The following is a 14,469-nucleotide window of genomic DNA, read 5'->3' as shown; positions in this document are numbered from 1 at the left end:
TCCACAAATTTGATTAGCATTCCCTGGTTCCCCTGATCCAGGTCATTAATAAAAATGTAGCAAAGCACTGGGCCCAGGACTGAGCCCTGGGGTACTCACTTGTTACCCCCTCTCAGTTTGAGAAGAAGCCATTAATCATCACCTTCTGAATATGATTCTGTAGCTAACTACATCCACCTGACAGTTGTTCTATCTGTTACATAACAGCACTGATGTTACCTGTCTGTCATGGGTTTGGAGGGAAAGTTCCATCCTATGGGGAGTGGAAGGCGGGACATCAGGAGGAGGGGCTGTACTGTATAAATATGTGATGCCTGTGTGGTGAAGAGGAGATGCTGAGACAGACTGTGAGACACTGGGATGTGACGAAGCAGCAGCTGGGAAGAAGAAGCTGTTGTGGGAGTCTGTGTGTCTGACAGGGTACTACTGTGTGTCAGAGTACCAGCCTGAAAGGTTCAGGGGTCTGTTGGTTAGCCAGAACTGATGGGTTCAGGGTCTGTGCTTTAAGTTAAAGGTTCTAGGTGAACCAAACTGTATGCTTGTGTGTGTGAGAATAAGCCACGTTACTTTATTTTATTCACCTGATTGTTTTATTTACCCTGTTTGTATTTAAAATAAACCTTATTCTTTTATTGTTTAAAAATCCATCCCTGGTCTGTGTGACTTATTATAGGGAATGGTTGGTGGCAGCTTAGTGTAACTGTGTGACATATCCCAGTAGGTCTGGGTTTGTCACATTGATTGGTGTCCAGCGTGTGGGATACGACTGGTCCAGTTGTCCAGCGGTCCAGCAAAGCCTTGGCAAGTGTGCCCAGAGCAAGGGGGGTCTAGTCAGGGACAGTCTGAGGCGCGTAGGTAATCTTCTAGGTGTACCTCACGGGGAGGTGCACTAGTAGAAGAACGTGCCAACTGGGGAGACTTAGATTTAGGTGCTCTGAGGCAGCCTAGTTTTGGCGGGAAAAGCTGAGGCAAATCTGCGTAGCAACAGTGAGCTAGCTTGCCAGCTGAGAGGCCCAGCAGAGGGGGGTAGGCTCTGACTCGATACTGTTGCAACTTTAGTGCTGAAGAACAGCAGCAATCTCTAGGGAGAGCTAGTTCTGAGGCAAGAAGGAAAAAAAGTGGTCGTTTTATTTTGAGGCTTGACTTTTTAAAGCAGCCTGTTCTGAGGGGGGGTATGCCCTTGACTCGAAGCCAAGTAGCAGACATGAGTGAAGTGAAAGACCCCCAGATTGACCAAGGTTCTGAGGATGAATTTGGCTCAGTGCAAGGTGACAGCACAGGAGAGCAGAACCCAGAACTTAGAAAATTGATCCTAGCCCAACAGCATGAACTGAGGGTGAGGGAAATGGAGGAAAGATTAGAGAGAGAGAAAATGGCATTTGAACTAGAGCGAGAGAGAGAGAGAATGGAGAGGGAAGAAAGAATGGAGAGAGAGAAAATTGCTCTGGAAAAAGAAAGGATGGCGTATGAGTTAAGAAAACTGGAACTGATGAACCAGAACAATAATAATAATAGGGATTCTGAGGGAGGCCAACTGTCTAAGGCTGACCTGAAGAAATTCCCTGTGTACCACAAGGGAGATTGTCCTGAGGTGTTCTTTTCCTTAGTGGAAAGAGCGTTTGTGGACTTCTCAGTGAGGGAAACTGAGAAGATGACCATCATGCGGTCTTTAATCAGTGGTAGCCTGGCTGAGGTTTATGCCGAGATGCCTGAGGAATTGATGAAAGATTTTGCAGAGTTTAAAAAACTGGTGTTTGCAAGACATGGGATAAATGCAGAGCAGCTGAGACAAAGATTCAGGTCCCTTACCAAGAAGCCAGAACAGACTTTTACCCAAGTGGGGGCCCAATTGGTGAGGCTGCTTGAGAAATGGCTATCGCAGGAGGGAATAGAGACCTATGAGCAGCTTAAAGACTTGATAGCCCTGGAACAGTTCTATTCAGTCCTGCAGGGGGAATTGAAATTCCAGGTGAGGGAAAGGAAACCGAAATCTGTGGCAGCAGCCGCAGAGATCGCAGATTTTATTTCCCAAATAAGAAAGCCCTTGGGTGAGGGGAAATCTGTAGGTAAACCCAAAGAAACCTACAGCAAGTACTCTCAGGGACCAGGGAAAAGCCAGCAAGGGGGAGGGGCCCATGGTGAAGGGAAGCCCTCAGACATGAAACCAAGACCTCAGATTTTGGAGGGAAAACCAAAACAAGATGAGAGAGAATCAAAATACGCCAGAAAATGTTATTTCTGTCAGGGAAAGGGTCATCTAATCTCAGAGTGTCAGAAATTAAAGCAGCTAAAAGGAATGGTGCCTCAGAATTCTAGTGGGACCAAGCCAAAAGCTGTGTTCTGTGTCCAGAAAGAGCAAAGCTCATTGTCACAGAGGGAGCCTGTTGCCATGACTACTCAGTCTGGAACAGCTACCTATGCTGATCAGGCTGAGGAAAATGGTCCTCTTGGGGAGGTAAAGCGCTGCTTGCTGGTAAAAACAGATTCTCAGTTGTTTGAGACAGCCGGGGTGGACGTAGGAATACTTGACCGTCAGTATAGGGGGCTGCGGGACACTTGTTCCCAGGTAACCCTGTGCCATCCAGATATTATTCCTAGGGAGTTTATAATCCCAAATGAGAGCATGAAGGTGGCAGGGATTGAGGGGCAGATAATCTCTCTGCCAGTAGCAGAGGTACCTGTCAACTTTCAAGGCTGGAGGGGAGATTGGCGGATAGCGATTTCATCGACTCTGCCAGCAGCCGTGCTCGTGGGAAATGACCTGGCTGAACATGTGAAACGGGTGCTAGTGATTACACGCTCACAAGCCACCACAGGGACAGTTCAGGGGGGTAATGATGAGCCAGAGACGGAAGCAGGTGGGGGAAGTTCAGAAGCTGTGGTGGAAACCTTAACCACAGACAGCAGATTTGGACAGGAGCAAAAGGCAGACGCCACTCTCCAAAAGTGTTTTGAACAGGTGACTGACGCCCAGCTAACACCTGAAACCCCAGTGAGATTTCTGGAGGAAAAGGGGATTTTATATAGAGAGACCCTGAGGAATATCTCAAAAGGGGGAGATGGGATCAGAAGTCAGCTGGTGGTACCTGAAAAGTATCGCCCCATGATCTTACAAAGGGGTCACCCTGACATGTTGGCTGCACACTTAGGGGTGAAAGAGCCCCTTGATTTGATCAAACAAAATTGGGAGCAGATCACCCAGGATGACCCACAAGACGTTGTGACTTACATAGACACCTTGATGAATGACCTAAAGCGAAATCTAGAGCTGGCAGCAGAAAACCTGCAAGCGCAGAAGGTCAAACAGAAAACATGGTACGACCACAAAGCTAGAGAGAGGCACTTTGACCCAGGGGAGGAAGTGCTTTGGCTTAGGCCCTGCAGAGAGAATAAACTGCAGCTCAAATGGGCAGGATCATATAGGGTCATTTCCAAGATGTCAGACCTGAACTACCTAATAGAGCAGGAGGAGAACCAAGCAAGGAGGGTGGTTCATGTGAATGCCCTAAAACCCTACTACAGAGGGGAACAGAGGGTTTTATTCGCGATAAAAGCAGCTGAGAGTGAGGAAGCGGAATTACCCTTCTGGGAGGGTAGAGGGGAAGTAAAATACAACCCAGAGGAGGTAAAGATCAGTCCTGCACTCACCCAAGACCAGCAGCAAGAACTAAAACTGCTGCTTAGGAAATATCAACAGGTGTTTTCCAACAAGCCGGGGATAGTAAAGGGAGTGATGCATCGGATCCACACAGGGGATGCACCCCCGCAGGCAGTATCCCCATACCGAGTAACGGGACCCTATAGGGACAAGGTGCGGAAGGAGCTGGACGAGATGCTGAGGGAGAACATAATCGTCCCCTCTTCTAGTCCTTGGTCCTCTCCGATAGTCCTTGTGGACAAGCCTGATGGGAGCATTAGGTTTTGTGTCGATTACAGGAAATTAAACCGTGTAACCACTCCTGATGCCTACCCAATGCCCAGGCTAGACAACCTGATTGAAACCATAGGGGGTTGTCGGTTCATCTCATCATTGGACCTGGTAAAGGGATATTGGCAATTAAGAATTGATCCCAGGGATCAAGAAAAGACTGCCTTTTGCAGCCCTTTTGGTCTCTATGAGTTTCGAGTCCTGAGCTTTGGTCTCAGAAATGCACCAGCCACATTCCAAAGGCTGATGGACCAGACCTTGGCAGGGCTCAGTGACTTTACAGTGGCCTACATTGACGACATAGGGATCTTCAGTAATACCTGGGAAGATCACCTGATACACCTGGAGTTAGTGCTGCAGAGGTTAAGTGCAGCAGGGCTAACAGTAAAGGCCAGCAAGTGTCAGCTGGGTAGCCCAGAAATCAAATACTTGGGTCACATGGTAGGGGGAGGAGTGATAAAACCCCTGGAGGCCAAAATAGAAGCTGTTCGTGATTGGCCTAGACCCAACACCAAGAAAAAAGTCAAATCATTTCTTGGGTTGGTGGGCTACTACAGAAAGTTCATCCCGAGGTTTAGCGAGATTGCGGCTCCGCTGACCGATCTGACGAGGAAGACGGCTGATGACCGCATCCCGTGGACCAGCGACTGTGAGGCGGCGTTCCAGAGGTTGAAGGAGGCGTTAATCAACTATCCTGTCCTGCGTGCTCCAGACTTCGACCGGGAGTTCATCATCTACACCGATGCGTCTAACAGCGGGGTAGGAGCAGTTCTGTGCCAGGAGGATGAGAATGGTGACCAGCATCCAGTGTCCTACCTGAGTAGGAAACTTCAAAAAGGTGAGAGACATTTGGCAACCGTGGAGAAGGAGTGTTTGGCCATAGTCTACGCGATCCAGAAGGCCAAGCCTTACATCTGGGGAAGACATTTTGTTCTGTGTACTGACCATTCACCATTGCAATGGTTAAAGACAATGAAAACCCACAATAGCAAACTTATGAGGTGGGCTTTAAACCTACAGGACTATGACTTTGAAGTGAAGGTGGTCAGAGGGTCAGTGAACTGTGTTGCTGACGCCTTATCAAGAAGACCTGAAGACTGAAGACGGCGAAAGAACATGGACTATATGTATATAATGAAAACAAAAAGTTAAAATGTACCTGTTTTTAAATTGGTTTGTATTAATAAAGGTAAATTGATGTAATGTATATGGTAAATGTTTAAATGCCTATTTGAAATGTTTAACTTAGAATGTAAGTAAGTATAATATGGTAGGTATAATTGGTGTTGTGTGTTTTATACAGGTTGTTTTTTTGGGAAAAAGCACCTTAGCTTTCCCCCTACAAAACAACTTATAAAGAGGGGAGGTGTTACATAACAGCACTGATGTTACCTGTCTGTCATGGGTTTGGAGGGAAAGTTCCATCCTATGGGGAGTGGAAGGCGGGACATCAGGAGGAGGGGCTGTACTGTATAAATATGTGATGCCTGTGTGGTGAAGAGGAGATGCTGAGACAGACTGTGAGACACTGGGATGTGACGAAGCAGCAGCTGGGAAGAAGAAGCTGTTGTGGGAGTCTGTGTGTCTGACAGGGTACTACTGTGTGTCAGAGTACCAGCCTGAAAGGTTCAGGGGTCTGTTGGTTAGCCAGAACTGATGGGTTCAGGGTCTGTGCTTTAAGTTAAAGGTTCTAGGTGAACCAAACTGTATGCTTGTGTGTGTGAGAATAAGCCACGTTACTTTATTTTATTCACCTGATTGTTTTATTTACCCTGTTTGTATTTAAAATAAACCTTATTCTTTTATTGTTTAAAAATCCATCCCTGGTCTGTGTGACTTATTATAGGGAATGGTTGGTGGCAGCTTAGTGTAACTGTGTGACATATCCCAGTAGGTCTGGGTTTGTCACACTATCCAACCCACACCTAGTTAGCTTGTTAATCAGAATATCATGGAGCACTTTGTCAAAAGCTAAGTGAATTAGATGCGTAGCTATGAAGTCAGAAATCAGTAGGTTGGTTATCCTCCTTTTGCACTTTGTTCTTCAACCATCCTCACTAGTTTCTAGTCTTTGCTACTTTATGTCCGTAATAGGGTGTTATCCACATATCTTAAATTATTTATATTTTCCTCTCAAGTTTCACTCCTCCTTCATGTTCGGAATCCAACTTTTTGTATGGTATATTCTGCATATAGAATGAACAGGTAAAAGATAAAAGACACCCTTGTCTAACACCTTTGAAAATGGTAAATATTCTGTTTCTCCATATTCTGTCCTAACAGTACTTTTCCCCCAAAGTATAGGTTGCATATAAAGACAATCAGGTGAAGGGCACACACATTTCTTTTAGAACAACACATCACTTTTCATGATTGACTCAGTCAGAGACTCTACTTCAGTGTCTAAAGCAAAGACTGGTTTTCTGTAGAAATGGTACACTTCAGCAACCAAAATATATCTGTAATATGATCTCTAGTGCCTCATCCTTTTCTGAATTCAGCTTGGAGATCTTTTATTTTCACTCCATGTGTGGTCAAAGTTTTTGTTGTAATATATTGACCATTACTGCTTGCACAAGAAATTAATTTGATAGTCATATACAGTAGTTGTTGCACTCTTTGATGCCTAATTTCTTTGGCGTTGGTATTGAAGCTTTCCAATCTTTTGTTTTCAATATTTGTTGATAAGCATTTGTTAGGATTCTGATAGATGCTTTATCTTCAACTTGAAATAGCTCTGCTGGTATCCCATTTACTTCCTCCATGTGCTTTAGGAGCACCTTCTAGAATCGCAGGTTTTCCATTAAAAGACTTGTCTTTGAATAAATCTGCTATTCTCCCACCTCTTCCTCCTCGTTCTTTATAATATGATCACCATCTACCCTTTTACTTTATCTCAGTTGTATAATATATTCCCGTTGATCTTTCAGCACCCCAATTTCCCTTTGATTTGTTGGATTTTATAGAAGAGATCTTGTGTTTTTCTTTGTTTGTTCTCTTCTGATATTTTGTAAAGTTTGTTAGATTTGTTCCTTATAAAAGTCTTGGGATATTTACATTTTACTTTTGGTTTATTAAAAGTTTATGGCCTGTGTTACAGTCTGCTCTTGATCTTGTTTTGACAGACATATTCTTTTGATCTAGTCCATTTGATTTGATCTGGAGATGTTCATCTGTTTGACTGCCTCAGGCACATATTTGCAATAAACAAATTATTGGCTCTGTAAAACTGAGAGTTGCTCTCCTTTGTCTCCTTTCTGACTCCTGCGCCAAATTTTCCAGTCATGTTGGTTTTGGTTTATTTCCTACTTATTTATTCCAGTCATTTATGGTTATCAACGTCCTCTTTTGGTGCCTGACCAGTTTCCTTCTGGACAATTGCATTAAATGCATTAAAACTTTCTGTTTTATCTCCTTCAGCATCTATACTTGCAGCATAGATTTGAATGATCACTATGTTGACAATTTTTTCAAGAAATTTGAGATTACTGAATCTGAAGTCCCTAACTGCCTGTGCTAGATATTGTCTCATTATTAGGATCACCCTATTTTTTTTTTATCCAGAGCAAAAACACTTCACTAGTTGAAAATATCATGATACACTGGATTTAAGTTTGATCACACAAAGTAATACAAATTTTCCATCTTTTCCTTTACCATTTTGCATTTACCTTCATTAATGCTTCTCACATTCCTTTTTCTAGTCACACATGTCGTACATTGCAAGGTAGGAGGTGGAATATGGCAACCATTTGCCAGATGGTGTAGCTGCCACACAGATGTAGCAAGGCTGAGAAAGGCTGCATACAAATTAAAAAAATAGAGAGGCATTACAGTATTGGATGAAATGCTTCTGACTATTCGGATTGTTGCTTGTAGTGAGCCCATAATATTCCAGATTACTCTGTGCCTCAGTATAACAAGTCTTGTCTTTTTTTATTATTCTAGTAACCATGCGTCAGTTTGACCACCCCCACATTGTCAAGTTGATCGGTGTTATCACAGAAAACCCTGTCTGGATCATTATGGAACTTTGCACACTAGGAGAGGTATGACGTTTTCATGAGCACATGTCTACCCTACCACCCTTAGAGACATTATATAAGGAGTTCTGGGAAGGCTGTTTATTTTGTATATTGCATTCCAAGGCAGTGTCATCAGAATTCTGCAGGTGCAGAATCACATATTCTGACTTAGCCCTAGAGTAACTGATTATACTGTAACTTCCCTCTCTCCACTTAATCCATCCCCTGCATAATTTGATATGTCTCAATCATGTGCCCTGTCAGACGCCTTTTCTCTAAACTCAAGAGCCCCAAACGCTGTAGCCTTTCCTCATCAGGGAGGGGCCCCAGCCCAGTCCTCATTTGAGTCGCTCTCCCCTGCACCTTTTCTATTTATTTACCGTATTTTTCGCACCATAAGACACACTTTTTCCCCACAAAACAGGGGGGTGGAAAGTCTGTGCATCTTATGGAGCGAAGAAAACAGATTATATTTTCCTGTTTTCTTCTCCTAAAAAAATTGGTGCGTCTTATGGAAAGGTGCGTCTTATGGAGCGAAAAATACGGTATTTATTTCCACAGTGTCTTTTTTTGAGGTGTTGCGACCAGAACTGTACGCAATACTCCAGGTACAGCTTTATCAGCATTTTGTACAATGGCATTAGAATGTTGGGTATTTTATTTTCAGTCCCCCTTTTTAATGATGCCTAGCATGGAGCTGGCCTTCTTCACTGCCGCTGCACACAGCGCTTACACATTTTATCGAGCTGTCCACCAGCACACCCAGATCTCTTTCCTGATCCATCACGGACAGCTCAGAACCCATTAGCTGATAAATAAAATTTTGATTTTGGTTTTTTTCCCCCCCAAATGTGCATTATTTTACATTTTCTATTCCTAATGTTCTTGGGGAAACCAATTTGAAGGAATTGGGCTAAGGTAAATGTGACATTATACTGCTGTTTGCAATTCTGTGATTTTGTCCCCTTAAAGCTGTATCAGATTGTTCTTCTTTTCAGTAATTCTTTGCTTCAGATTTTTTTAAGATAATGAAATCGTTACTAAATTTAGTACAGCTGACCAGTTAATATAGGCAGAATGCAAGCAATTTAGTCTCCGTACAGTCAGCTGGATATTATCACTCATGGCTGAGCACTAGGTCGTATCCTGGGACAGTGCTTTTGCTGTACAGTTGGGTGGAAAGCCTAATCCCTTCCCAATGGCCTCTTGACCTGCTTGCACATGTGCCACTTGGAGGTGTGTGGCGGCAGTGATGAAACATCATCATCATCATTGGATCCTTTGAAATCCAGTGAAATGGCCTTAAGCAGGCAAATTCAGCTGTTGAGTGTTTATGGCCAAAAAGAAAGGTGGCACTTAGAAACACTATATTGGAATAATCGTGAGATCCCCCCCCCAAAAAAAACCCCCTCAAGAATACAAAGATAGCCCCACAAACAGCCAAGTAAGTTCTAAGTGTGGCTGGTACTAAAAAGTGTAAAGTTTGTTTTTGGGGGAAACCATTACATTAAGGCAAGGAAGATCCCCAGGAAAGGGCATGGGTGGCTGAAATGATAGACTGGAGTCTTTTGGTCTGTTGAATTTACAACAAGTCTTACATATTCAGTATACTTGTGTTTGATCTGACGTTTTTTTTTCTTTTCTTTTTTCTTTCTTTCTTTTTTAATTCCTGAAGCTGAGATCATTTTTGCAAGTAAGAAAATACAGCTTGGATCTGGCCTCTTTGATACTATATGCTTATCAACTTAGCACAGCACTTGCCTACTTAGAGAGCAAACGATTTGTTCATAGGTAAGACAGTGTTAATTGTTTTTTGTTATTATATGCCATCAAATCAGAATCCATTTACAGCAACCCCAGCAGTGCTTTCAATATAACGGAGATATTTAAAAGAATAGCTTTACCAGTTCCACTCCACCAGTCAATTTCCATGGCTGAGCACCGATTCAAATCCAGGCCTTCCAGGTCCTAGCCCACCACTCTATCCACTACACCACACAATATCAGAATACAGTATTTTATATATAAGACATATATATGGTTGTCCAATTTATAGGGTGGATAGAATACTGACTCTACCACCATGGGAACGTGCTTTAAATCTAGAACTGCACTCTTACATTGCCTGGGCCTATTTAACTGTTTTGAATCGATGTAATAAATGAATAAAGGTTTGTGAACAATACTCTAGCATTTCAATATCTATTCTGCATCTTTGAATAGTTCCATTTGTATTAACTTATTTATTGACAGGCTAGCTGAGCCTAAGAGACTTGGCAAAGGGTGACATCTGCTGGCCTGCTGTCTCTAGTGTTTCAAATACATATATATATTTGGAATGAATGAGTCAGAAAGTGGGTCTGCCAAGACTGCTGGTGGTTTGCAAACGACATTTAGGAACCATCTGTAGTCTTCAAAACATGAGGGCTTAACTGTAATTTTTTTTTAAGTGAAGGGTGAGAAGAATACTAAACAGGCAGCTTCCATTTTTGTTGCATTCAAGTTGAAACCCAGTAAAGGAAGCAACTCTCTGCATTTCTAAGCTGTTGTTAGGCTGAAGAAAAGATTGCATTAATTATGGATGGGAGAACCACTTATGAAACATGCAATGTCATATCATTTTGGAATGTTCAGAGGAGTGTCTCTTTTCTTGATCTCTTTCCCATAATCGAGTTCTGTTTTGCTTAATTGGGAGAAACAAAAATGGCAGAAAGCTAAAGGCTCCTGTGTTTCCTGTTTCATCTGCTTTTTCAAACATCTGGTACCACTGGCACAAGCAGTTTAGTGGGTGGGAAAATCTTTATACTTTTTTTTTAACCTGCAAGCTAGCCTATTATATTTGCTCTGGTGGTGGGGTTGAATTATGTTTGGTTAGCTCCCAGATGATTCGTACGCTGGAATTGCTGTTAACATTTTCTATTCTGCCTTCTATAGTGAAGCAAGGTCTTGGGGAGTGTCAGAGCTTGAGAGTTTTATGCAAAAATTATGTGCATAATGTCCTGGATTTAATTATAAAGTTAGAGGACTTCAGGTAACAGGGAGCTCTGTGTGATGCTCCAGAGAATTCCCTGTCAGTTAAGTTGGTTAATACTAAACTAGATGAACATCAACCCGTCCTCACATTCAGCTTCATCTGTGCCTTTGAAGCAGACTTTCATATAATATGGACATGAGGGATTTGTGGCCCTCGAAATCTTGGGAGAATGCAACTTCCATACTACCCAGCTAGTAAAATCAAAATGGTGAGAGGGATGGTGGATGTTGCCATCCATCAACACCTGGAGTGCCACAAGTTGTGAACAAATCATCTACTGCAGTGGTTCCCAACTGTGGGTCACCCAGGTGATCTTGGACTGAAGTTCCCAGAAGGCTTCACCACCAGCTATGCTGGCTGGGGTTTATGGGAGTTACAGTCCAAGAACACTTGGGTTATCCATGGTTGGGAACCACTGATCTACTGTATTATATACTGTTTAGGATGATGGTCCCTTTTGGTCAAAGCTGGTAAAATAGGTAAGGAAGGGAAATATGGATAATTTGTTTTCCCATAAAAACGATGTGGCTGCAGGATTTCTAGTACTGTACTAGTGATGTTGTAAATCCATGAAATGGAATAACATTTGTATCCTCTGGCAGGGATATTGCTGCTAGAAATGTGTTGGTGTCCTCCACAGACTGTGTGAAACTAGGCGACTTTGGATTGTCCCGATATATGGAAGACAGTACTTATTACAAAGGTAAGGAAGGAGGTACCATGTTCACAGAGCTGGGGTCAACGGGTCAAAAAGAGTTGACCTGAGTAGCTCTATGTCTGTGAAACCACAAATATTGAGAATAGGTTCACATGAAGGGAAAAAAATCTATCTTTTATCTTGCTGTTTGGTGTCCTTTAGACATCAGTTTCCAGAACTATTAGTGAGAATAGTAGGTGTTCATGCGAAGTATATTCTGGAAGTAACACAGTGAGTGAGTGAGGGCTAGTGTATTCTCCAGCATCTCCAGATGTCTCATGAATGAGCATAGGAGACAGGATCTTTTCTGTGGCAGCGCCAGGCCTTTAGAAGCAGTTTTCACATGAAAACATTCGAATTACATTTCATTCATTCATTCATTCATTCATTCATTCATTCATTCATTCATTGGATTTCTGTCCCACCCATCTAGACCAAAGGTCTACTCATTTTGGCAAAAGTCAGCAAAATCTTTGGTGTGAGCTAAGCTGCTGCCTTTTTTCACAATTTTGGGTAGTCATAAATTGTTATTGGAAGGTATGGATATTGGCTAATGTTTAAAACTCACTGAAAGTTGAAAGTAATAGAGCACAGGTGTCAAAAGCAAGGCCCGCGGGCCAAATCCGGCCCCCCAGACCTCGACTGATGGCCCGCGGAGCCGCCGCCAGCCTTGCAGCCTCCCCCCCTTTTTTTCAATGAATTTACTCCGTGGAAGGGAGCAGTGGGAGTTCCTGGCCGGGCTCCAAGGCGGAGGGAGGAGATGCTGGGGGGACGCGGGAGGCAGCGGCCAGCGCGGCCCTGAGGAGAGGGAGAGAAGAGGGAACGCGGAGCGATGCGCCGGCCCGGTTGGGTAACGTCGGAGGCGGCCGTCCGACCCAGCCGCGGAGAGAAGGGAGGGAGGGGTGGCTGGTTGCTCCCTTCCCTTCCCTTCCCTTCCCTAACGTTCCGTTCTCTCTCTTGCTCGATTGGAATGCCTGAGGATTTGAAAGGACCGAAGAATGTGTTTTTTTTGCGAGATCCAAGCAGAGTTGCATATACTAAATAACTCTCTCTCTCTCTCTCTCTCTCTCACACACACACACACACACACACACACACACATACACACACACACAGACCCCGGCACTTTCCCTTCCTTCACACACACATACGCATTCTCTTCCTTCCTGTAACTCTCTCTGTCTCTCTCTCTCTCTTTCTGTCTCACACACAGAGAACCCGGCACTTTCTCTTCCTTCACACACACACACACACACGTTCTCTTCCTTCCTGTATCTCTCACACACACAGAAACGCACACACACACAGAGACCCCGGCACTTTCTCTTCCTTCACACACACACACACACACACACACACACACACACACACACACACACACACACACACACACACACACACGTTCTCTTCCTTCCTGTATCTCTCTCACACACAGAAACACACACACAGAGACCCCGGCACTTTCTCTTCACACACACACACACACACGTTCTCTTCCTGTATCTCTCTTTCTCACACACACACACAGGCACTTTCTCTTCTCACACACACACACACACACACACACACACACACACACACACACACTTTCTCTTCCTTCCTTTTCTCACCAAGTCGGATGGGGTCCTTGCAAGGCCATCAGTACAGATACAACCGGCCCTTTGATGGGGACCAAACTGCTGATGCGGCCCCCAATGAATTTGAGTTTGACACCCCTGTATAGAGGAATGAAGCTTAATTCACTTCTGAGAGATAGAAGCTACTTGTTGGATTTAATTGTCATTCTCTTTTTTAAAAAACTGCTTTCCTTAGAATTGCTCACCTGATTTCTCACAGTGGAACCAGTTAGATAATTAGTTTCTGTCTTCTGTACCTTTAATATCCACGTAGAGATGGAATTTCAGCAGCTGTAAGTTGCTGAAATGCTCTTTCTTCATACAAGCATAAAAGGTGCAGGAACACCCTCCTGCTTATTTTCATATGACCACCGTAGCTCAGTTGTATCAATTTTCCCCTCTTAGCTTCTGTGTTATATGTCCAACAACTATCATTTAGCTTTTCTCAGTGTGGTAAAAATGAGGTGTGTAAACTTGACACATGGAAGAAGGCATAGACGTTCCAAACAAATATAGAACAGATAAGGTGGCAGCAGACTCTGCTTGAAGTCGGTCACAGTGAGGCTGGGTGGTGGAGCACCAATAAAATGGCAATTAGAGAGGGATTATAATCGGCCCAGGAGATGGTCTGATTCAGTGTGACTCTAGTTTTTGGTTTTCCATACGTCTTCTAGAGATAGTAGCCAAGGACAGCTATTTGGTTCGTTCGTTCGTTCGTTCGTTCGTTTGTTCGTTCATTCTATTAGACTTGTGTACTACCCATCTAGAATGTATCTACTATTTGTTACCTTTGCCACTTGGTGTCTCTTCCTCTATCCAACATGTGAGGTGTGGCAAGAAATACTTTTAGCAGAGGGCCACTAGGATTACTGCCTGTGTGTTACTGAAGCTAATTGATTGGGTACAATTTGACAGGGGTATTTAAGAGATCTTCAGAATCATTTTCTCTGCCCTTTAGCTTCCAAAGGAAAATTGCCCATCAAGTGGATGGCACCAGAATCTATCAATTTCCGACGTTTTACCTCAGCCAGTGACGTCTGGATGTTTGGTAAGTGATTTATTACTTCTCTGTGTGGTGCAAGGTGCAGAAAGGTTCACATTCATCTTAAGGGATCATCCCTTACGATGATGAAGCTAACAAGCAGCTATGTTAGTGGGTTGGTTTAGAA

General features: G+C 43.5%; 1 protein-coding gene across 11 annotated transcripts in view; it reads left to right on the top strand.

Moving 5' to 3' along the window:
* The window catches only part of PTK2 (protein tyrosine kinase 2), a 256,954-nt gene that overhangs the window by 189,302 nt on the left and 53,183 nt on the right, over positions 1-14,469 (top strand). For all 11 annotated transcript variants that reach the window (XM_078391686.1, XM_078391688.1, XM_078391687.1 and 8 more), the window contains 4 exons: positions 7,877-7,977; positions 9,629-9,744; positions 11,590-11,690; positions 14,259-14,348. In XM_078391686.1, the coding sequence (XP_078247812.1) occupies positions 7,877-7,977; positions 9,629-9,744; positions 11,590-11,690; positions 14,259-14,348 (408 nt within the window). The remainder of the gene's footprint in view (positions 1-7,876; positions 7,978-9,628; positions 9,745-11,589; positions 11,691-14,258; positions 14,349-14,469) is intronic.

Source organism: Pogona vitticeps, chromosome 4, assembly GCF_051106095.1.
Source record: "Pogona vitticeps strain Pit_001003342236 chromosome 4, PviZW2.1, whole genome shotgun sequence".
In the NCBI taxonomy this organism is placed as follows: domain Eukaryota; kingdom Metazoa; phylum Chordata; class Lepidosauria; order Squamata; family Agamidae; genus Pogona; species Pogona vitticeps.
The sequence above is the reverse complement of the archived record's forward strand: the minus strand, read 5'-3'. Positions and strand labels throughout refer to the sequence as shown.